This window comes from Marmota monax, unplaced genomic scaffold (genome assembly GCF_021218885.2).
Source record: "Marmota monax isolate L192 unplaced genomic scaffold, Marmota_monax_Labrador192_F-V1.1 WCK01_AAM20220418_F8-fsc00002, whole genome shotgun sequence".
Taxonomy (NCBI): domain Eukaryota; kingdom Metazoa; phylum Chordata; class Mammalia; order Rodentia; family Sciuridae; genus Marmota; species Marmota monax.
Window position 1 is genome coordinate 38573911 of NW_026693571.1, and position 25344 is coordinate 38599254.

General features: G+C 34.2%; 1 protein-coding gene across 11 annotated transcripts in view; it reads left to right on the top strand.

Annotated features, from left to right (window-relative positions):
- The window catches only part of Fbxw7 (F-box and WD repeat domain containing 7), a 185734-nt gene extending 161116 nt beyond the window's left edge, over positions 1-24618 (top strand). For all 11 annotated transcript variants that reach the window (XM_058583914.1, XM_058583915.1, XM_046458930.2 and 8 more), the window contains 8 exons: positions 8413-8547; positions 13504-13627; positions 15269-15405; positions 16464-16577; positions 17836-18017; positions 19785-20010; positions 21480-21690; positions 22644-24618. In XM_058583914.1, coding sequence (XP_058439897.1) covers positions 8413-8547; positions 13504-13627; positions 15269-15405; positions 16464-16577; positions 17836-18017; positions 19785-20010; positions 21480-21690; positions 22644-22912 — 1398 coding nt within the window. In that variant the 3' untranslated portion in view covers positions 22913-24618. The remainder of the gene's footprint in view (positions 1-8412; positions 8548-13503; positions 13628-15268; positions 15406-16463; positions 16578-17835; positions 18018-19784; positions 20011-21479; positions 21691-22643) is intronic.
- The last annotated feature ends 726 nt before the right edge of the window (positions 24619-25344 follow it).

Below are 25344 nucleotides of genomic sequence, written 5' to 3' on the forward strand. Positions count from 1 at the left end.
TGCATCTTCTTCTTATCAGTGACATGCGTATATATGACTCAGCATGCTCCATTTCCACTAACTATCTTTTACTAGTATTTAAATTCTTTGAACATTTACTGGGTAGATTGGTTGCTACCAAACCTTGAATATTATGAATTTTATGACTTAAGATAGTGATATTAAATTGATTTATCTCTTCTTCCTGTGAGATAATGCATATGAATCAAGTGTTTAGCAAAATAGTTGGCATGGATTAAGCACTTGCTTAATTATTCTTTGCAAACAGTAAATAGAAATGATGTGAAGATCTGATATTATCTACCATACTAATGTAAAAATGAATATATTTTACTACTTCTGACTGCTTGAATTGTTGGGTACATAATGAATGCACAGGGAAATAATAGTTGAAAAACATACTTCATTTGACTTAATTTGCTATTTCAGATTTTTAAGATGTCACCTTATGTAAATCCTACTATTTCACATACCTAGGCAAAAACAGAATAAATGTCTCATTTTTTTTCTGGGGGTGGAAAACTTACTTAAAGCAATGTTGCTTTTAAGTGGATTTTAAAATTTGTTTTCTACCCTCCAAGTGATTTCAGAAGCACTAGGATATAGCCAATTTGAGGAAGGATGGTAACTGAAAGCTTAGAACGCTGATATTCAACAGGGTTCACCTTCTCCCTTAGTTGAGACAGCAGTGTCTGAAGACACTTGTGGTTGTTAGAACCGTGGGGGTGGATGGCCACTGCTGTTATCTAGAAGGTGGAGGCAGTATAAAAGACAGCCTCCCACAACAAAGAATTATCCAGTCCAAAGATTAAGAATCTCTGGGTTAGGGAATTAAAGTTATATTTAATTCTTATTAAAATGTTATGAAGCCGGATGCAATGGTGCACGCCTCTAATCCAGGAGACTTGGGAGGCTGAGGCAGGAGGATCACAAGTTTGAGGGAAGCCTCAGCAACTTAATGAGGCCCTAACTAACACAGCAAGACCCTATCTCAAAAAACAAATAAATAAAATATTTTTTTTTAATTTAAAAAGGGCTGGGATGTTGCTCAGAGATAAAGTACCCCTAGGTTCAATCTCCAGTACTAAAGAAAAAACAAAACAAGTTATGAACCCACTGCAATTACAAAGTGGCTTTTTTTAAAGTAAGTTTTCATGGTCATTTGTTCATGAAACATACCTTTTCTGCAAGAATTATTCCTACCCATGCCCTCCCCCTACATTGTTTTACCTCAGGTTCAGGTTTTTTGAATTTTTATTTTTTCCCTTGTCCCCAGAATTCTGAGTGTTTTATTTTGTCCCATTCTTGTAAAGGAAATTTATACATCAATAAGATTTGAAAATAAAGCACAAGACATTTATATATTCTTTTTTAAAAAAATATTTATTTTTTAATTTTTTTAGGTGGACACAATATTTTATTTTTATGTGGTGCTGAGGATCAAACCCAGTGCCTCATGCATGCTAGGCAAGCACTCTACTACTGAGCCATAACCCCAGCGCCTCCCCCCCTTTAAATATTTATTTTTTTAGTTTTTTAGGTGAACAAGACATTTATATATTCTTAAAGGAATATTTAAAGATTTCTATCGTCTCTGATTAAGCCAGGAGATGGGTGTGTAGGTGTGTGTTGCCATGCTTGTAGGCGAATGTCAGTTTACAATACAGCACTGAAGAGGATTGCAGAGCTGATTTCTTATTTTTTTGTACTGGAGATTGAACCAAGGGGTACTTTAATATTGAGCTACATCCCCAGTCCTTTTGATTTTTATATTTTGAGGCAGCGTCTTGCTTAGTTGCAGAGGGTCTTATTAAGTTGCCAAGGCTGGCCTTAAACTTGCAATCCTCTTGCCTCAGCCTCCTTAGTCACTAGGATTACAGGTGTAATTCTGCCGGATTCATATCATTTTTGCAAGAATATACTAACATGATTGAAAATTACCCGATTAGCAATGGTTTTATCATCATTGTGGACAGCTTCTGATTGTATGTGAAAAGATTTATTTCTTAGAAGGTTATTTAGAGTTAAGATTTATTTTCATGTGATAAGGCCCATTTTTTTCCAGTGTTTTAAAGTACCAAAATATTTTTTGCAAACCAGTTAGGATATTTGCCGATTTTAAAGGAACTCTTTAATATTGATCTATAGTTTAGGGCATTTATGTTTTATTTTGCAGTAAGGATATTTGAGAGAGTTCTTTGATACAATGTTTGTTTGTTCAGTTAGCTTATGCTCTCCTTTATCAATTGTCCAAATGTTACCACTTGCTATATTTCATCAAATCTGAGACTCTATAGATCCCAATTTCAGAAACATTAATTGTAAAAGCCAAAATGAGAAACTGTTTTGTAGAATCAATGAGACTCAATAAACTAAAGAGTGCTAGCCAGCTTTTGGCCCAATAAAAGTATTTGTTCATTTGAGAAGTAGGTACAGTGAAGAAAACCTGTTCTTAATTAACAGGAATAACATGGAATTATCCTCAAAGATAAAGAACCATAATTTTTTTAAGATAAATATTATTTAGCAATCAAATCTATAGCAATAAAGAACAATTTGACAGGTAGATCAGGACCTTAATCTTCTCAGTACCATGTGTGTCTTATGACACACCCAGAACTTCATTGTCATAGATTGCCCCCCTTTTTTAGGGCTGATACCAAAGTAACTAGAAATGAATCATTTACCTAAAGGCTTACAATGCTTTAGTGCCTAACTTATAGGTAGATATAATTTCATAGTAAAGTGGGGGAGTCATGAATTGACCTATGTGGTACAGTTGAGGGATAATTAAACTGGCATGATTTCTACAGATATGCTGTGGTGGCATTTAATGATGACTTGTCTGTTTCATAACAAACAAAATGGGAGATCTTGTACTCTTACTGTCCTCCTATTGCTCCTAAGGCAGTGATACAGCATTGTTTGGGTCCAGCTCCATCTATTCTAACAAAAGTATTGTGTACTCAATTTGTATATCAAATGGGAACAAATGATACACCATCATGGATAAGAGGAAATTAAAACACAGTGCTACTACAAAATAGAAGTGCAAATTAAAGACAAAAATTAAAAAAAAAACAAAAACAAGTTTTACTGTTTGAATTTTCAGTAGTCATGGATTTACTTTCTACTTTTATTTTGCAGCCAAATTGAAGCTTCAGATTGTTAATTTTGAGGGAGATAGTTGGTCTTTTGGTTTATTTATATCCTTTGAGTATTAATATATGGTTTCTCACTTGAAGTGTTTAGACTAGGTGAAGACTAATGGCATGAACATTCTTTTTTTTTTTTTTTTTTGGTAAAATTTATGTTCCCAGGCATCCTGAAAGAATAAGCATATATGACCTAGATGGAAAAGCTCTTCGTTCCAATTTTGGCTTTGCCTCTTAATAACTGGGTAATTTTATTGATGTTATGTAACCACTCTTCCCTTTATATTTTTACTCCATAAAACAAATATAACACTATGAATTTATCAAAAGGAAGAAAACATATAGGTGTGTTTAAAGCTGTCCTTGGAATTACAGTGGAGACCATTAAGTTTAGCTTTCTCCACTGGTCAAGATACAGCCTTTGTGGGCCTCAGTTTTCTTGGTCTTAAAACGGGCTGTCAAAAATAGTAGTTTCACATCCTACCATGAGGATCAAAGAAATATGTGGAGGAACTCTAACATTGTATAAATGTCATTAGTTTCAAAGTATTTTAATCAAAGCATATTTGCATTGAAGCTATAAATGTCTTTTGAAAAGATGTTACACTCAAAGTAATAAAAATGATAAAATATAAAGTATTTCTGTTTTGATATCTAAATGGGAGTCAACCCTATTAAATTGAAGGATTTAATCAAGTTTCATGCTAACATAGAAGCTGTATATATCTTCTGATGTATTTTATACAAATCTTGTTTGCTAATCAACAAAAGATTAAAACCTACAGGATAGTGCCCAAAGAGGCTAAGTTCACTTTGAAATTTTTTTAGTTATAATATGAGAAACCTTGTTAAACCTTATGTGGGTGAGTTGAAGAAAATCATGTATTTGACCAGAAAAGACTAAAGGAGAATTTCATATGTCTTGAATATTTGAAATACTTTTGTATTAAAAGTAGAAAGAGGCTGATTCTTGGTTTCTTCAAAAAATAAAACCTGTGTTGTGTTCTCTGGGTCAGATTTTGATGTTAAGTAGAACTTGAAAATTAGAACTGGCCCACAGTGGAATGGTGGAAGTACTATAGAAGTCAGTTATTTCCCACATGCAATTCAGGCCTGGACCTGACTAGGGCAATAAGGATCACCTATACCAACATGGATGAGTTGCTTTTTTAGAAAAATAAATATCCTCAGCTGTATCTTGACCACTGAAGCAGACTCTCAGGTGGTAGGTTGTAGGACTATGTGATTCCTGTACTCATTGGTCAGCTTTGGGGGACCACTGGTCCAGACTAAGCCCTTATAATGTAGGTGGAGTTTCTGAAACTTCATCCACTTGCACAGTGAGTTTACTGGTAAAGTTTGGGCTCCTGGTTACATTTCCCTGCCCCTACTACTCTTCTGTATTACTTGTGTGCTCCAGTTCCTAAAATAAAATGATATTTCTATGGGGAAATTTTCAAATTTGTATTTGCAGTTTTGCCCACAAATTAAAATTTGTTTCTCTTGATCCTTTCTAAACCTGGAATGTTTTTCCTATCCCCTTTAATATGCTACCACATAAGTTTACCATGAAAGGCCAAAAGAGGTGAATTTTTTTTCCTTCTTCCAGGAGGACCACTTTTTAGATAAAACTAAAATAATGATTATCAAAGTTATTCATCAGTTGCAGATAAACTAAGGCCTGCCAACGTTTAGTTTCCTAATCCTAAGTAAAATGTTCTTTCTACTATTCATTGTTAAAAGTTTGTTGTGTGTGGTTATTCTTTTTGTATTAATATGGTCATTAACTGCAGTGTTTTCAAGTTAACACATACTTCCCTTGCTGCTCAATCATGCATGGAATTTGAAAGCAGTTTTGGAACAGACAGCAAGCAAGTCCTAGTGTTACCATCAACTATAAAGAAAAGAAGCACTCTCTGGAGAGTTTTGAGATAGCATTGGTATAGTAATCCCTTTCTCTGTGGGGATTCATTCATCTATTCTACAAATATTTAAAAAATATGCATATTTTGCACCAGCCCCTACTTTGGGTCTGGGTTACAATAGTGAACAAACAGACAAAAAATTGCCTTTTCATGGAACTTACGTTCTTGTCAGGAGGAGTTGGGTGAAGGGTTAGAACTGGTTTCCGATTTTAAAAGGTTGCCCAGGGAGGGCAGAGAGGAAGGGAGGATGGGAAGAAGACAGGCAGGCCGCCTTATAGGTATCTAGAGTAGAATGTGACAGGGAACAGCAAGTGAAAGGCTCCGAAGCAGAGCATGCCTGGAGTGTTTGAGGCCTAGAAAGAATGTGTGTGGCAGAAAAAGTAAATAAGAGGAAAAGGAGTAGGAAATTAGAACCTTGTGGGCCAAGCAAAGACTTTTTATTTAACTGAAGTGGAAAGCCAGTAGAAGGTTTGAAGCAGAGGATTACTGAGTACTGAGTGGAGAATAGAAGGAGCAGGGCAGAGGTAGGACGCTGGGAGTGCAGCCATGGGGTTATGCCAACAGTCCAGGTGAGGGATACTTACGGCTTAGACCATGTAATAACGGTCAGATTCTGGGTGTGTTTTGATGTTTGAGGCCACAGAATTTATTTGGGTCAGAGCCATCTGTTGATGAGAGAGAAAGAGGAATCAGGGATGACTCTAGTTTTTGGCCTGAGCAAGTTGTAGAACAGAATTGTGTTTTACTGAACCTAGCAAGACTATGGAAGTGGAGATTTAGAAGGAAAGATGGAGGAGTAAATTTCATTTACTATAGTTATAGCTTATGTTCCTCATCCTTGTAAGTGATATATTTTTCAATAAATTAGCTCAAAGTAACATTTACTGAATGTGTATGTAATTTGAATTGAGACATAATTTAAATTTCATTTGACTCTTGTTAAGTCAAATATTCTTTCAAATCAAAATATTATCCAAAATACTGTTTACTCTTAGAGACATTTTGCTATCTAGGCATAATTTTTTTTCATGAACTTTCTCTTAAATATATAGAAATTTCGGACACAATTTCAAACATTTACTTAAGAACTGAATTATTTATCTTCTATTCTGGTTTATTATTCTATTCTACACCTGTCTATTAAAAGATTTGATAAAAGATATTTCTCTTCTATTAGCATCATATACTTTGTATTGATATTATTTTTCTATTCTTTTAAAAATCAATAATTCATTAACTGGAAAAAAAAAAACATTGAACATGTATAGCTTATTACCTTAAATTAGATATAGTATTTATTAATCAAATGCATACCTGTTTAACATTTAAAGTAGTAAATACATTGAAAGATTTTTCTCTGTCTTTTTACTATAGAAATTTCCATGGAATGTCTTGGTTGTTAAATCAAAAATTTTTTTAGATATTTATTTTTTAGTTGTAGTTGGAAACAATACCTTTATTTTATTTATCTTTATGTGGTGCTGAGGATCAAACCCAGGGCCTCGAATGTGCTAGGCGAGTGTTCTACCGCTGAGCTACATACAGCCCCAGCCACTTAAATCAAAATTTAATCATGAACAGATCCAAAAATATTTTTAAAGCAGGCATTCATATAGGTGAAGATTCAGAGATTTATTCTAAAATTATTCTATCAAATGCCTTCCTTTAAAGCCACATTTTAATTAAGTCAGCAGACTTTTCCATCACCCGAAATGGGCATGTCCTTATGGTAGCAGTGTCCACAAACCCCTATGATGTAGATTTGAGGGAAAACACATTATAAAAAGCCACCGCAAATCCTGCAAGGGATGTACATCAATAAGTCAGTGAGTCTACACTGTGGGTGCTGAGTGGTCAGAGATGAGTAGAAATTGATCAGATTGTCAGATAGGCAAGTTTTGGGTCAGTGTTTAAAGTTATATGAGGGAAACCAACAAAATTCTTAGATGGTTGTAATTGACCGTGTGTGTGAACACATGTATGTAGTGTTTTTCATTTTTATGTGTAAATCCTCACTCTGACCAAAAAGTATATAAGGTACATATTTGATGAATGTTCCGAACATATATGTTGAAGTAAAAGGGAAAAAAAAACACAATTTATTGGAGCCTGTGGTTCCTTATATTAGGTGGTGAAATGGAGTATATTATAGAAATAGCTAAATACTATTGAAATATTTCATAGTATTACCATAATCTGTACTTAATGATAGGAAAGAAGACAGGTTCATTATAAATTCTAAAAGTGTAAATATTTTAAAATTGCTTTAGGAAATATTCTGAGTAAGGCTTTTTGGATGCTTAATATATCTCAGTATTTCAAATATAACAAAATCCAAGAAATGGAGTATCAAAATGCAGATCTTTCTAGCTCCAAACCTCACTTATTATTCTCTATTCACTCTGCTTCTGAAATGGACATTATAATTCACAAAGGTATTCAAGCAGGCATAGATTTACAGAAGCAAAGGTTCACCCAAGGGTGTTTTTTCACTTAAGTATCCTTAGTTATTTAAATATTTTGCATGATTATTGTTAAATTTTAACATTTTTTTTTATTTGCATGGGTTTTAAGTTTTTCTATGAGAATCTTGGCTTTTCTATGCAGGTGCTCCTCACTGTGGGGGGCGGGGCGGGGGGTGTTAATTAAAAAAAAAATCCCTTAATGTCCTTTTTAAAGTATAATAATGTTTTTGTTTTTCTATGGTAATAACATTTTGTTTCTTATTCTCATTTGGCCTTTGCTTATATTTTCAATAATACTGTTAGCTATTATTTTCTATTATTTGCTGTTTTTATCTGAAATTATTTTCATAAGACAAATCAAATCCCCTTTATTTGTGAGAAGTACTTCTCAGATACGCAGAATATCCAGTTATTAGTTCTTCTCTAAATGATGCTGTCAGTCTCCTCTTAGGTGAGTGTCTTATGGAAACCATCAAATTTAATGGTGCCCACTAGAAAGAATATAGAGAAAGAAAAATTAGTCAAAATTCCTTATGTACTCAGTTACCCAAATTGATGTTTCTGGAATAAAATTTTGGTATCTCAATGGTATCATAGTTGTAGATGAACAAATAACTATCATCATAATGTAATACAAAAATATTTTCTCATGACTTTTAAAGCTTTGATAATATAAAAAACAGTAAACTTCAGACTAAATCATATCACTTCAGTGGATTCTGAAGAAAATGTGATATAAGCAGCCACTTTGTAACATACAGAGTGCTTGCTTACTTTGTTCAAGTGTGGTTGTGTGTTTTTCCTTTATGAGTTTCTAACTTGGAACATCTGTTAAAATAATAAAAAATTCTAATTCCTCTTTGATAGAGCTGGAGTGGACCAGAGAAATTGCTTGCTTTAGATGAACTCATTGATAGTTGTGAACCAACGCAAGTGAAACATATGATGCAAGTGATAGAACCCCAGTTTCAAAGAGACTTTATTTCTTTGCTCCCTAAAGAGGTAAGGATGATCAGTTACAGTGTTCAGTGGGTGTTTTTTGAATATGTAACTCAACTGCTACAACCTTTAAACATTGTAATACTAATTGTGGTATTCAGCATTTTCAGTTTAACACTCTCGATTTGTGGTCAAGAGGGCTTTAAGTTGGTAAACTGCCATGACTTAATAATGTAATTATCAAATTAAAATATGCTTATGAACTAAGTTCCTTCTTTCTACAACTTGATTAAATCAGATATATGAGACTAATCATTGAGTTTCATTCATTTTATGTTTCTTTACCAAGATTTTTCCCTATGTTATCTGAAGCCCAACGTTCAGTTTTCTTGGTATGTTCATTATTTATAGTGTGGATTTTTAAAAACAACAATTTTTTTTTCTTATTTTGTCATTTATGTATCCTAAGTCCCTTTAAGACCAGTAGTTTTTTTGATGTTATTGAATTGTGGCTCTCTGGTACTTAGATTATATAATTATTTTTAAATGTATAGAATTCTATATGTATATCTTTTTCTACTACTCATTCTCCTCTTTGACTCCATTATACACACACACACACACAAACATACACCCATATCAATTACATTTTTTAAAATATTTTTATTAGTTGTTGATGGACCTTTATTTTATTTGTTTATATATGGTGCTGAGAATCCAACCCAGTGCCTCACACATGCTAGGCAAGCGCTCTACCACTGAGCCACCAGCCAGCCCCCCAGTTGCATTCTTAATAGCACTTTTTGGAATTATTTGTGCCCATTTCTTTCTTTCTTTTCTTTTGTACCAGGGATTGAACACAGAGGCGCTTAACCACTGAACCACATCCCCAGCCCTTTTTTATATTTTATTTAGAGACAGGGTCTCACTGAATTGCTTATGACCTTGCTAAGTTGCTGAGGCTGGCTTTGAACTTGGGATCCTCCTGCTTCAGCCTCCTGAGTTGCTGGGATTACAAGCATGTACCACTGCACCTGGCATCTTTTTTGGTTTTTGTGTAAACTGATATTATTCTTTTGTCATGGATTGATTATTGTCATATGGGCACTCTTGACTGAACAAGGTATAGTAGAAGATATAGTGTTGTTATTGATGTTATAGATTTCATAATTTCATTTTTGACAGCAGACAAATAATATAACATTAAATAATTGATGTCCCCATGATTTATATTTGTACCAATTATCATGCCATTAATTATATGTCCACCCAGAAGACAATATAAAATAGTAGTAAACCATTTTAAATTATCCTGAAGCTTCAAGTTTGAACAGAAAAGGAGTTGATTTTTTTTCAGATGATCATTCTAAATACCCTAACAATATTAAATAGTGCCAATTATAATTTTACATTGGTTATGAATAAAATAGTATTATATTTAAGCATAACTTCAGGGAAAAGCAAAATTGATACAATATCAATTTCTTGAAATGTTTTTTCTTTGGAGTGTTTGTTAAAATGACATTGTTTCAGAAAAAAATTCTTATTCTTGGTAGTTCTTTCTAAAACTGAATCTTCTCAATAGATTTGGCTTATAAAAGTGACATAAGCTCTCTTTGCTTCCAGAAGGGCATTAATAAAAGGAAACACTTTCATAAGTATTTGACTGAAAGTAAATGTACTCACCTCTGATATATTTTTTGTGGTTTCTTTTGATATCCTCCTTACTTTGGAGGGTAGCATTTTTGTTAAAATGCAGTTTTCAGAGTCTAGTTTATTCCCTTATCTCTGAGAATAGAGAGGGGTTTTTTTGTTTGTATGTTTTGCTTTGCTTTATTTTCATTTCTGTAGTAACTTCTTAATACACAAAAATGTGATTTAAACTCAATAGAATTTTGAAAGTATTTTTAAAGAGTCCAAGAACTTAGCACAAATTATCAATATCAAGGGTAAATCCAGTAAAGATTCTGTTGGCTTAAATGTTCTTTTAAAAGTTGCCTGAGGATAAAGAAGTGAAGCTAGAGAGGAGAATAAGAGAGATCCTTAGCTTAGCATATTATCTGTGTTTTTCCTTTTGTTTTCAACTACAGAATGCTTCCTAATTTGAAAAATGCTTTATTTTATACATGAAGAAATAATGGCATAGATCTGCCCTTAAATTAATTAGCTTTATCTTGCCCAGAGACTCAGTATTATCATTATTTAAAACATTATTACCTCTGTGACAGGAGATGGAATTATAGTGTTTTTCTTACAATTATTTGGGAAGATCTCAAAGCTATTTACCAACATTTACTTACTAATCTGAAAAACCTTGACAAAAATGGCACTAGTGTCATAAGAGAAGCTTGTGTTAAATAGCACTCTCCTTATTTTGTGAGTAAATACCAAGGGAATCATAGTGGTATAATAGATAATCTAGAACAAAACCTGATATTCTTGATGTAGGATTAGCCAACATTCTCTTTGTTCATTTAAATTTTTTTTCCTTGACAGTACACTGAAATATAGCAAGCCTGGGAAAGTATTAGCCACCTCTAAAGTATAAAATTATGGTCTCTGTCCCCTAATAAGGATCCTGTCTTAGTTCAAGCTACTGTAAAAAGTATCACAGACTGGTCATCTTATAAGCAGAAATTTATTTCTGACAGTACTGAAAGCTAAGAAGTCCAGTATCAGGGCACCTGCATGGTTGAGTTTTGGCGAGGGCCCTCTTCCAGGTTGTAGACTTCTGTCTTCTCATTGTATCCTCATAAGGTGTGGCTGAAAGAGGGTAAGAGGGTTCTCTGGGTTCATTTTCTAGGGTACTCATTCCATTCCTAAGGGTTTCATTCTGATGACCTACAAAAAAGCCCCACTTCCTAAAAACATTACATTGGGAATTAGAATTTCAACATGAATTTGAGGGGACACAAACATTCAGACCCATTTCAGAGCCCCGTATGACAGAACCTTGATTCCTTTGAGGAATTGGTATACTTCTCCGTAATACACAGTTAGGATCATATAACTTATAGTTGTTCCCTCTTTACTTGACAGTTTAACTCAAAACCCATGTAAGACACTGTTGCTAGTATATGGTTTAAACCTTCTTTGCTGATTTATGTTTTTCCTGGCTTTTTTATTCATAGTTTTCTGTTTTGCCTTGAATAGTTTCTCTATTAGCTATATGTTTCAATTGAACTAGCTGTATGTAAATTGACAAACATTTAATAATTGCAAGTTCAAGGTTGAATTGGAGCCTCTGCTCCTTTAAAAGACAGTATGTCAGTTACCTATTACACTAGCACTTCAGCTTTCTTTAGCACCTGAGTGTTGCTTTGCCTTTTTCTAATGCATCCAAACACTGGACTTGGATGAAAAGAAGGAAATTTTTCCTTTTGGTTTGAAGAGGTACTTTTGAATTCTCAACTATTCTTAATTTCTTGCTTCCTTGTCCCTAGCCTTTAAGATGAATTGAATGTTTCTGTAAATTACTTGATTTCTACTTCAGTCTGATAACTCAAGATAAAGAATAGACTTTTTCATGTGAACCATTATAATATCTTGGACATTAATCAGCATCTCTTTTGCACAAGCATCTTTGTGCTGGACAATATCTATATTGAATTACAATTTCACATAGATTAATAATATGGTAACATCACATTACTGTTACAATGAAACTAAACAAACTTGCCTAGGCTTTGATTGATGGGTAATTTTAAAATTAAGTGGCTTGTAGAGTACCCGTTAATCAAATAAAATGTTGAGAGATGTATGTACACACATGTTTATATACACATGTATATATAGGTTATTGAATATAATCATGACCTTTTAATTTAAATGAACTTGGTATGTGTAGGTAAGAATGATCTTCTGATAGAATCAATTAATTCAAGAAAAGTGTTTCACTTTTATTCATCAATAGTAGTATTAAGCTTAGTACTGTCTAGGTGGAGTGTTTTGTATGCAGAATGTGCTCAGAGTGTATGTGATTAGAAGTGAACTCCATATTTATATATATATATATATATAATCATTAGGAAACCTTAATTTAAATCATGTAATTCTCATTTAGCTTTGAAAAATAATTCAAATCATACTTTCACTTCCTATGTAATCTTTGGCACTTTAAATGGTAGTTTGACTTAATCCTTGCCATTTAGTTTATAAAAACTAGACTTTTGATAAATTTTCATTCTAATATTGTAATTTAAATTTGTATGTGATGTGTGAGGCTACTTGAATAAACATGGTCAAAGGCCATCACTTCACTTCTTTTCCTTCCTTTTTCTTTACTTGAATTGGCTTCATACAATGGAAAAAAATTGATGGTTTGCAAGTATTATAAACAAATATTTTAAATTAATAGTAATCCAAAGAGCTAGCTGAAATATACAACTCTATGTGACCCATCAAGAAAATCCCCATAAGCAATGTAAAGTAATTAGAACCCAATTACTTTTATGTGTCTGTGGAATGACTTAATAATTGTCTCATTTTGTCATTTATAGTCAAGTGTGTAAATGTTTTAGAAGTTTTTCATTGTGATAAATAGTTTGATGTGATGAAGAATCACTAATTGTGATATCTGCCTATCTGAAATGATAAAAAATTATGTAGAACTCTCATTTCTTATCAGTCAGGCTATCAGGAAGGCCTCAGGTTCTGTCTTCAGTGAACTTGCATTGTAGAGGGGAGAGAACACGAGTATATATAATTACATAAAAATTAAACTTATTGTGGTGAGGTTCACAGAGCAAAGGCAAGAACAGAGACAGAGGTTTAATCATTATTGTATAAAGAGATAAAGAGTTAATGCAGTGAAATTCATAAAAGCCAAGAGGGTGTTTTTGTTTCTAATCTAGTTTATATTTGTTAAAATTGGAGTTACTGTCTATCATAATTTTACAAATTATAATGTAATTACACTTATATCTAAGTGTTTTATCCTGTGGAGAATAATTAACCTTTAGTTCTATAATTAAAAAATATATATATATGGGTATACTATGTTTTTCTTCTGTTCAATAGCTGGCACTTTATGTGCTTTCATTCCTGGAACCCAAAGACCTGCTACAAGCAGCTCAGACGTGTCGCTACTGGAGAATTTTGGCTGAAGACAACCTTCTCTGGAGAGAGAAATGCAGAGAAGAGGGTAAGGTTCAAAATTGCACAGAGAATATGCTTATGCTTTGAAAAGGCAAAGTAATTCTGAGAACAAGTAGACAAAATAAAAACAAGTTTTATGTGCAGCTAGAATAAAGTGGTGGATAAATGAGTAAAGAGAACTTTGGTAGCCTATCAAAGAATGGATCTTCATTTAAGGGAAAGAGTCAAGATGAGGATGATTTAAAGGCAACCCAAAAATTATATTATCAATTAAATACCCAGCATTGAGTATTCTATTTTTTTCGTCATAAATATTTATTGAATACCTCCTGTGAGCTAGACATTCTTAAATGCTGAAGATATGGAAGCATCTTGCCTTTTTGATTTTTTTTGTTTTTGTTTTTCCTGTCCTGGAGCTTATATTCTTAGAACCTGTTTAAAATCAGAAAATCTGTTTTAGTAGAAGAGTAGGCATCATCCATATTAAAGGGAGTATTTTTCCCCAGCAGCCTTCTAGAAAATGAATCATTTGGACAAAAAAATATGTAAAAATATCATTTGCCTCTGAGAAGCAACATTTTTGTGAAAGAATCCTAGAGGTATGGGTAGCCATATGGGGGGGACTCCCTAACTATATAGTCAAGGAGAGCATTGATGGTTGGTCTGGGTTAATAATGCCTTGAGGTGAAGCTCCACACTTGATTTCTAATCCTGATTCTATCAGACCCCTGTCTGGATCTTGGATTAATCAATGAAATTATTCTTCTCGTGTATGCATATATATAAGGTAGGATTAATCAACTCTGCCTCATCTCTCAAAGAATCATATTTTAAACTCTTCAAAAAAATTGCATAACATACATAATAAAATTTATCATTTGAACCATTTTTAGGTGTACAATTTAGTGCTATTAAGTACACTGGCATTGTTGTGCCACCATCACTGTCCATCTCCAGAGCTGCTTCGTCTTATCTAGCTGAAACTTGGTACCCATTGAACATTAACTCCTATTCCGCCTTCCCCCTAGCACCTGACAAACAATTTGTCTTTATAAATTTGATTAGTTTAGGTACCTTTGGTTAAAAAAAACACAATATCTGTCCTTTTGTAATTGCTTTATTTCATATAACATAATGTCTTCAAGGTTCACTCATGTGACAGTATCTCCTTTTTTAAGATCAAATAATATTCCATATGTGTGTATGCCACATTGTTTATCCATTTATCTGTCAATGGACACTTGCATTGCTCCCAGCTTTTAACTATTTTGTACAGACATCTATTCGAGTCTCTGCTTTTAATTATTTTGGGTTTATACTCAATACTAGAATTGCTAGATCATATGTTACTTGTATATTTAATTTTTTTAAGCAACTGTCAAATTATTTTCCACAGCAGCTAAGCCGTTTTATATTCACACAAGCAGGGTACAAACATTCCAATTTTTACACATCCTCATCAGCATTTCCTAGAATCATTATGAGAAAGAAATGAAATAGTGAATACAAAAATATGCCATATAGAATGTGAAGTCTACATTATTATTGCATACTTTATAACAGAAACTGGACAGTGTCCTGCATTTTTTTGTTTTGAGCATAGAGAAAAATGAGATATATTGTTAAATATGAAATTTGTACTGTTGATGAAGAGAATTATTCTCTTGGAATTCTTTTGGTACTTTAGGGATTGATGAACCATTGCATATCAAGAGAAGAAAAGTTATAAAACCAGGTTTCATACACAGTCCGTGGAAAAGTGCATACATCAGACAGCACAGAATTGATACAAACTGGAGGCGAGGAGAACTCAAATCTCCTAAGGTAACTGGACTCTTCCACAGAAATTATTACTCTATGGTGTAATACCTAATGTATTGTTTTACTTCTTGGTGAGCAGTATAACTTCATGCATATCTTCTGTGGAAAGAAAATTGTGTTTTAAAATAACTGGAGATATTTATGTAAAAGATGAATTCAGGTGAATTGATTGTCTTTCTCTCTTATGTAAATGAAAATCTCTGAATATCCTTTTGAATTTTATTGTCTTATATACGTTCTCCCTCAGAATTTGCCAGTCCCCTAAGACTACACTCCAAATGTGATTTTTTTTTTTTTAAGGACCTAGATTTTGATTTTTGGTGGCTTTTCTGTGTTATATCTTTATAAATTGAAGCATAATTCTGATATTCTGTATATTTCTACATTGTGTTTTAAGTATGTAAGAGTGGTAAAAATGTTAAAATTCTTAAATATATTTTTATAATAAAAAAACATTGGGGGAGACTCTGTATTAACATATATACACCATGGTAAGTTTCTTTGTTTTAATTTGAAAAAGCTGATGACTATTACTATTGTCTTTCTAGTTAGTAGGTGCTTTCTTTTGTTCTTGTGTATTAAAATTGCAAAAATAAGATGCATTGGGGGGGGTTAAATAGGTAAAATAGATGATCATAAAATGTATTTGTGTTTAAACCATCTTTATGAGATCTTGGCTTAGTATTTTAATAGTAGACATTTCAGTTACACAAATAATAGAATATGGAAATAATAAAATGTTTAATGCTTGATTCATTATTTAGGAAGGATAATGCTGCATATTATATGTAGATTTTTTTAATATAGATATATATTTTTTAGTTGTAGTTGGGCACAATACCCTTATTTTATTTATTTCTATGTGGTGCTGAGGATTGAACCCAGTGCCTAGCATGTGCTAGGTGAGCGCTGTACTTCTGAACCATAACCTAGCCCTGTAGATTTTAATTCTAGAACTAGATGATGTTGTTGTTCCCATTTTTGGCTTCATTTGTCTTTTCACTGGTATTTTAAAAACATAATATAATGGCTTATTTCTGATTTATACATCTGTTTGATAGGTGCTGAAAGGACACGATGATCATGTGATCACATGCTTACAGTTTTGTGGTAACCGAATAGTTAGTGGTTCTGATGACAACACTTTAAAAGTTTGGTCAGCAGTCACAGGCAAAGTAAGTTTACTTCTTTCTACACCTCATAAATTTGCCATTGTGTTTATATCACCACAGGATCAACCAGTAAAGCAAGGATCCTGTTTTGATCCTAACTTAGCTCCCCCATAATAATGAAAGTCTCCCCAGCATGATGATAGTGATGTTTTCCTTGATAGGGATGTCATATTTTTCTTCATTTAAATAGTTTGTCTGTTTTTCTGACTGGTATTTTAAAATTTTTCAGATGTGTTTTCTTTTTCATAGCTCAGTTTTTCCCACCTTTCCCATCAAATTATACTTAATAATTTTTAAATATCTTTCAAGAACATGATTGAGTGATATTTATTTTTCCTTGTAACCTGTTTTGTTGATAAGTTGCCTATAATTTAGTATATCTTGCTCATCTAGAGTTATCTCAAGCTCTCATGATATGGAAGTTAAGCAGAATGGATATTTAAATATGGGTTTGAAGAAAAAAGACCAAGCAATATCTTAACTTCATGTAATATTATACCTTAAGTATTATCTAGTGAATATTTATTGTTATCATCTACAGGAGAATATTTTCATGAATTAAGTAACTGGCCACCTAAAAAGTAACAGAAGAGTGTGAAAAAAAAATTCATGTTTTACAAAATGTCTTTACCATATTGCTTCTTGGACAAGAATCTTATAAATATTCCAAGTCAGATGTTAAAATTTTTTAAAGCAGCTTCATATTTCCATGGGGTAATATTAGTTTTGGATTTATTTCAAGGTTTTAATGTCTGTCTTTACTTGTCTTGAAGTAGCTTGGCTAGCTCTTAACTACTGCTTGGGGCATATTCAGATAAACTGTGGTATGTAGCCACACCCAACTCTGTTGGCTTTCTTTCATTGAATCTATTCCCATGGAAGAAACCAAGTTGCAATTTTAGTATTATTTCATCAAGGAGGCCAGGCTGGAACTATCATGCTTTGCTTTCATCTCATATGTTTGCTTTCTGTTGTATCACATGTTTTATATTGTATGATTCTTATCATATGTTTCATATCAATGGTTGCTTTCTACATATTTGTTTCTCAGTTGTGTGTGCATATTTAAGTATGTTATTCTACTGAATAAACAAAGCAGTATAGACTAGTGAGGTCTTATTGTAGTCTTGAATAAAATATTTTTTTCTGATGCTTTATCAAATTGATAAATAACTTATTACAGATTTTAATGAGCTATTATAATAGCATTTAAATTACTTTCCTTTCCCCCGAAAATTAACCACCCTAAGTGTTTTTCCAGTGTCTGAGAACGTTAGTGGGACATACAGGTGGAGTATGGTCATCACAGATGAGAGACAATATCATCATTAGTGGATCCACAGATCGAACTCTCAAAGTGTGGAATGCGGAGACGGGGGAATGCATACACACCCTGTATGGGCATACTTCCACTGTGCGCTGCATGCATCTCCATGAGAAAAGGTAAAGGGAAAATCCAACATGGTCGGGACTTTTTCCTCTGTCACTTGTGAATTTGCTTCCTTTCTGTGTAACATTATTGAGATTGTGATAATGAACTCCTAAATTAGACTTTGATTATTAGACTGTAGCTGTTTCTAAACTGAGAAAGCCATAACATATTGGCTTAAAATTGGGGGTTCGTCTTTCAGATTCCTCCTTCATTTGATTCCTGGGCTTCCCTCAGAGACTCTACTCCCTAATCGTTTTCTTATTCTTTGATGATTCACCATCTTTAAACAAAAATTGTTTTCTCTCTGGATATTCATGTTTTTGCAGATGGAACAAATTCAGTCACTTAGGCTTCAGTTTAAAACTCTGCATCTTTTTAATTATCCACTCACCTTCACCTCACTGTATCACATCCCCTAAATTAAGAAAAAATCTAAGGCCTGTGGGTTATTTTCTCATTTCCTGTCCTTAGAACTGTAGCCATAGTTTTCAGACATGGCCATCTCATCTTTTCTACAGCTGACAGGGAGCCTTTCTATAATTATGGTAGCATCACTGTGCTCTTCTTACATCTCTGGGAGGCTACGGTTGCTACTGTTAAAGGAAAAAATCCTCAGTGTAGTTTTCACAATCCTTTCAGCTAAACTGGACTGCTTGCCTTCTCCTCCTTGGCTCTTTTCTCCTCCTGGAACACATCCTGTTAAATCCGTGTTTTTGTTGATGTCTTCATTATTAAGTAAATGTGTTTTAAAATTTATTTTTAATTGGTGCATTATAGTTATACATAAAACTGGAATTCATTGTGATATATTTATACATGCACATAACATAGTTTAGTCAATTTCATTTCTCAGTTTCTCCTCTTTGCCATCTGCCCTCTATCCCTCTATCCCCTTCCTCTACTACACCATTCTCTCTTCTATTTTCATGAGATCCCCTTTCTTTTCTTTTTGATTTCTTATTTCTCTCTAGGTTTAGCATGTGAGAGAGAACTTTTGACCCTTGACTTACCAATATCTTCTCCAGTTCCATCCACTTACCAGTAAATGACATAAATCCATTCTTTATGGCTGAGTAAATTCCTTTGTGTATGTATACCAAATTTTCTTTGACCAGTCATCTATTGAGGGACACTTAGGTTTATTCCATAACTTCGCTATTGTGAATTGCTCTGCTGTAAATATTTGTATGCACATATCATTATAGTATGCTAACTTTAGCTCTTTTGGATAAATATCAAGAAGAGGTCTAGCTGGGTCATGTGGTAGGTCCATTCTTAGTTTTTTGAGGAATGTCAATAATGCTTTCATAGGGGAAGTTGCAAGCAAATGTGTTTTCTATTTCATTTGTCAAAAAAAAAAAAAAATCTCCTGAAGTGAATTCATTGCAGTCTTCAGGAGCAATCCCCCTCCCCCACCCAATGCTGGGATTGAACCCAGGGCCTTGCACATGCTAGGCAAGTACTAAATACCATTGAGCTACATCTCCAGGCCCTATCCACTGCAGTCTGCACCTTAAATTCTGTCCATAGCATCTTCTTTACTAAGTAGACTTGGCCCTAGTTTTGAATATATTCTTGGCTTTCCCACGTCCTATTCCAATCAGAATAACTCAATACCGTGTTTATGAATCAAGGTTTTGCATAGGATTTCGTGTGAAAACATGTGTTCCTGCTTAAGAAAAGAAAAAAGAGTTTAAAAAACATTGACTTCATCTGTCACGTTTTCTGATGTTATTAAAATTTAAAAAAAATTTTTTTTTCTTTTTATCTCTTTACAGAGTCGTTAGCGGTTCTCGAGATGCCACCCTTAGGGTTTGGGATATTGAGACAGGCCAGTGTTTACATGTCTTGATGGGTCATGTAGCAGCAGTCCGCTGTGTTCAGTATGATGGCAGGAGGGTTGTTAGTGGAGCATATGATTTTATGGTGAAGGTATGGGATCCAGAGACTGAGACCTGTCTACACACGTTGCAGGGGCATACCAATAGAGTCTATTCATTACAGGTAAGAGATCTTATCTCCCCATCTCTTAGATGCTCTGCTGATGAGTCATAAGATTATTTTCCTTGGATAATCACTGTCAAATTACTGATCCAATACTGTCCAAAAAAGGTGAATCCAGTTAATCTGCCATTTACATGTACTTCAAAATTAGCATGAAGTACATTTCTGTGCTCCATTCTCCCTCTAAAATACACATGCTTGTCTTGGAACTTGAGACTTTGCCGCCCTAAGTTTGCTATATTAATTAATAAGTAGTCTCATAGGAGAGTAACCTGGATTTTAATAAACTTCTTAGCAGATGATTAATTTGGCCAAAAGCTGTCCCTTTGCCTTGATAGTTAAAAGTTGATGGACCATGTAATTGTGATTACATCCCCATTCAGAGTAGAAGTGGAGCCTTTCTGTATAAAGCTATTCCACTGTCCCAGGGCCACTGATTTGCAGTCATAAGAAGTAACTTTGACTCACCTGATTTTTTGTTTATTTAACATTTGAACCTGACATCCATGAATAGTTGTTAAATTTCAAGATAACTGACTAGACTAATAGTTTTAGTTCCTAAAAGGCAGTATTTTCAACTTAAAAGTAGCTTCTATTGCTTAAATAGTTATTTACTAGTTACCACCCATTAATGATCAGCAAATTAGTACATAATCCCAGTACTGACATTGCTGTTCTGTTCTTAAGGTATTTGTTTCTTAACTGATAGGATACTGTTCCCACCATGTAATATTGATACACTGTAAACATGTTTGTCAAAATAGGAAAGGTGATGAATTTGAAGCAGAGGGAATTAGCTGCATTTTGTTGTTGTTGTTGTTGTTTTGTTTTGTGATATGCTCAGAACCTGGTATAGCTAGGAAGCTGGAGAAGAAATGCTGTATATCTTGCTTTTGTTATCAAAATGCTACCCTTTCTAATTCCAGATACAATTATATTTTGGCATATTTCCTATTTAGTTTTATGTTCTTGTAAATGAAACTTTTATTTTACATGCAGTTTTTAATAAAACTTTCTTGTGACCATCAAGCAAGTTACCTCTAGCCCTTTTCATGATTCAGGTACTAATCAGCACCCTCTTTATTGTAAGCCATGTCATTAGGTGCAACTTCCTGTGGGGAAATAAAATGCAGAAGGAATCCTCATTGAATCATCCATGGTACATAGCTACTAAGTAGGACTAGGTGATCCAAAAATAATGTTCATATTAGGCATTTTGTGTTCTTTGTAAGTTATTTCTGCATCTACTTTGAAGCTACTGGGCATAAAATGCAAGCGTTCTGATAGATGTGCCTGAGAACCTGCAGTGTATCCTTTCTTGATGACATTCATTTCACCGTGGTTGCCCCTTAGTCCTAGTGCCCTGTTTTGTTCTTGGCCTTGCATGTTGCCCACACTGTCCCCTCCTCCCCTATTGATAGGAAGCATATCCATACTGCTGCTGCTCTAATAAGCTGTTTCTGTTGTAGTTTGATGGCATCCATGTGGTGAGTGGATCTCTTGATACATCAATCCGAGTTTGGGATGTGGAGACAGGGAACTGCATTCACACATTAACAGGGCACCAGTCATTAACAAGTGGAATGGAACTCAAAGACAATATTCTTGTCTCTGGGAATGCAGATTCTACAGTTAAAATCTGGGATATCAAAACAGGACAGTGTTTACAAACATTGCAAGGTAAGTGTTGGCTATCCACCTTTAATTGTGTTCATTAAAAAGGTGATTGCTGCTCAGGCAGAAATGCTTGCTCCAGATATGTTTATGATAATGTTCACTCTCACACCACTAGGCACCCTTGAAAAAGTGTTTAAAGTTGTTTTAATATAAAATGGTTGAAGTACTTCGTACCTGTTTACTTGACTCAACCTAACCTTAAAGAACAGTGAGAAGAAAGAACGTTCTTGGCTGTCTCACAGAAGCAACATACTCATTTTAGTTGTGGAGTGATTATTTTATTTTGAATTTAAACATCTTTGATAGAAAATTGCTTTGACTTCCACTTAGCCACCTGCTAAACTGGAATGGAATAGAATAATAGTTCCCATTGAAATAGACAGGTACATGTGAGAATTGTTAATAGCAGATGAGATATACCAACAGTAACTTCTTCATGATGATCTTTTTTTTTTCCCCCTTTGGTGCTAACCCTTAGAGTCTTTTCATTGAGGCCATGTGGCGGGCAACTTTGCAGCTTGTTGTTGGTTGATTTTACCTCTTCCTCAGAGATTGATAATAGTATCCATTCAGCTTTCATCTTTGGTCAGTTCCAAGTGGTGATAAATCTGTTAGGCTCATTTGTCCCTCAGCAGAACATATGAAGCTGCAGTGCCTACATCGTTGCCAGCAAATGCTCTTATTCACACAGCCAGAAAATAAAATGTGTGCCTGGTAGCTAACCAGGCTTCCTGGAAGACAGAACTCTTGAAAGTTAATGTTATAGTTACAGATAGCTGCCAGATTTTCTTACATCCATGCTGATCCTAAAATACTCATAACAAAGTTTCTAAATATGTAACATTTTAAATGTTGCATTTATTGTATATTCTAATGTAGAAGTCTGCAAATTATAATGTAACTAACCCATATCCTTGATTTCTAACCAGCAATCAAATTCCTTTGGTTTTGTCTAGGTCCCAACAAGCATCAGAGTGCTGTGACCTGTTTACAGTTCAACAAGAACTTTGTAATTACCAGCTCAGATGATGGAACTGTAAAACTATGGGACTTGAAAACGGGTGAATTTATTCGAAACCTAGTCACATTGGAGAGTGGGGGTAGTGGGGGAGTTGTGTGGCGGATCAGAGCCTCCAACACAAAGCTGGTGTGTGCAGTCGGGAGTCGGAATGGAACTGAAGAAACCAAGCTGCTGGTGCTGGACTTTGATGTGGACATGAAGTGAAGAGCAGAGAAGACAAATTTTGTGTAGACGATATACTCCCTTCCCTTCCCCTGCGCAAAAAAAATAAATAAAAAATAAATAAAAATAAAAAATAAATAAAAATTTAAAAAAGAAAGAAAGAAAAAACAGAAAAAAAGAAAAAAGAAGAGAAAATGAAAAAAAAAATCCCTTGTACTCAGTGGTGCAGGATGTTGGCTTGGGGCAACAGATTGAAAAGACCTACAGACTAGGATGGAAAAGAGGAAGAGAAGACAAACCGTAACTGACAAGAGAGGCGTCTGCTGTCTCATCACATAAAAGGCTTCACTTCTGATTGAGGGCAGCTTTGCAAAAGAGACTTTCTAAAAACCAGGTGCAATTATTTCTTTATTTTCTTCTCCAGTGGTTGTTGGGCAGTGTTATGCTGAAACATCGTTACCAATTCTGCTCGCCTGTTCTTTTGCCACTGTCACCTAGAAAGGAGCTGCAATAATATCAAAACAAGTACTGGTTGACTTTCTAATCAGAGAGCATCTACAACAACCACAACAAAAGATTCTCCAGTGGAAAAGCTAGGAAAAAAAAAGAAAGAAAAAAAATACTGTGAATTGTTTTTGTACAGGTATCATGAAAAGTTTTTTTTTTATTTTATTTTTATTTTATTTTTTTTGCCAACCATTGCCAATGTCAATCAATCACAGTATTAGCCTCTGTTAATCTATTTACTGTTGCTTCCATATTCACTCTTCAACGCATATATTGCTCAAAGGTGGCAAGTTGTCCTGGGTTCTGTGAGTCCTGAGATGGATTTAATTCTTGATGCTGGTGCTAGAAGTAGGTCTTCAAATATGGGATTGTTGTCCCACCCCTGTACTGTACTCCCAGTGGCCAAACTTATTTATGCTGCTAAATGAAAGAAAGAAAAAAAGCAAATTATTTTTTTTTATTTTTTTTCTGCTGTGACGTTTTAGTCCCAGACTGAATTCCAAATTTGCTCTAGTTTGGTTACAGAAAAAAGACTTTTTGCCACTGAAACTTGAACCATCTGTGCCTCTAAGAGGCTGAGAATGGGAGAGTTTCAGATAATAAAGAGTGAAGTTTGCCTGCAAGTAAAGAATCGAGAGTGTGTGCAAAGCTTATTTTCTTTTATCTGGGCAAAATTAAAACACATTCCTTGGAACAGAGCTGTTACCGCCTGTTCTGCGGAGAAACTTTTCTTTTTGAGGGCTGTGGTGAATGGATGAACGGACATGAGAAAACTGACAGAATATTTTAAAAATTAAAATAAAGTTGCTGGTCAGTCTTAGTGTTTTACAGTATTTGGGAAAACAACTGTTACAGTTTTATTGCTCTGAGTAACTGACAGAAAAGGAACGATTCAGTCTCTAGTGACGGCGTCACGCGCAAACCAGCGCGCCGAGTGACAAGTCCAATGGTTCGCCTCCTTCTCCAGGAGCCACGACTCAAGCTGAACTGTGAAAGTGGTTTAACACTGTATCCTAGGCGGTCTTTTTTCCTCCTCCTGTTTATTTTTTTTTGTTGTTGTTGTTGTTTTATTTATAGTCTGATTTAAAACAATCAGATTCAAGTTGGTTAATTTTAGTTATGTAACAACCTGACATGATGGAGGAAAACAACCTTTAAAGGGATTGTGTCTTTGATTTGATTCACTTAGAAATTTTATTTTCTTATAACTTAAGTGCAATAAAATGTGTTTTTTCATGTTAGTATGCCTGTTTCTTCCACCAAGGTAATACTATTTCATAAATATTTAGGCTCTAATATTTAAAACAGCACAGTCTTGTTGGTTTCTTCACATTCCCTATATGGTGACACAGAGATGATTACTTCAATCCTGTTTGAAGCAGCTAAAGTAAGGGTGAGATACTACAAATGAGGTTTGATATATCCCCCTACACTATAAAGGAGGACACTCCACTGTGCTTCTCTGTGATATAAGAATATGGTCCCCTCAAAGAGTCACAAAACTTTTCTGATAGTTACAACTGGACGTTGTATAAATAATAAGTACATTTGAAAATTATCCTCGCATTTGGTGCTTGCCAGGTACTTGCTATGTATTCTCTCTCAAGCTCCCAGCAGCCCTGAGAAGTAGGTACTAGGACCTGCATCTTAAAGAGGAGCCAAGAGCTGCAGCTTGGACTGGTCAGGTGATTTGTTAGTCATATATAACTAGCAGAACACTAGGAGTCACACTGTTGTAAGGACTGGATGTCTGATGTCCTGTAAGAAATTCTGGCAAACTAAAGTAAGGTTTGAGGAGTTTGTCATTTTTATGATACGTTCAGACTCTTCTGGTTGCCATTTTGTTCAATAAATCTAGTAAAGGGGGGGACTTCAGTTATTGAAACTATGTAGCTCTAAATATATTTAGTACCTCAAATTACCTGGGGATGTTCAACACACACGATAATCTCAACTAACTCAACTAT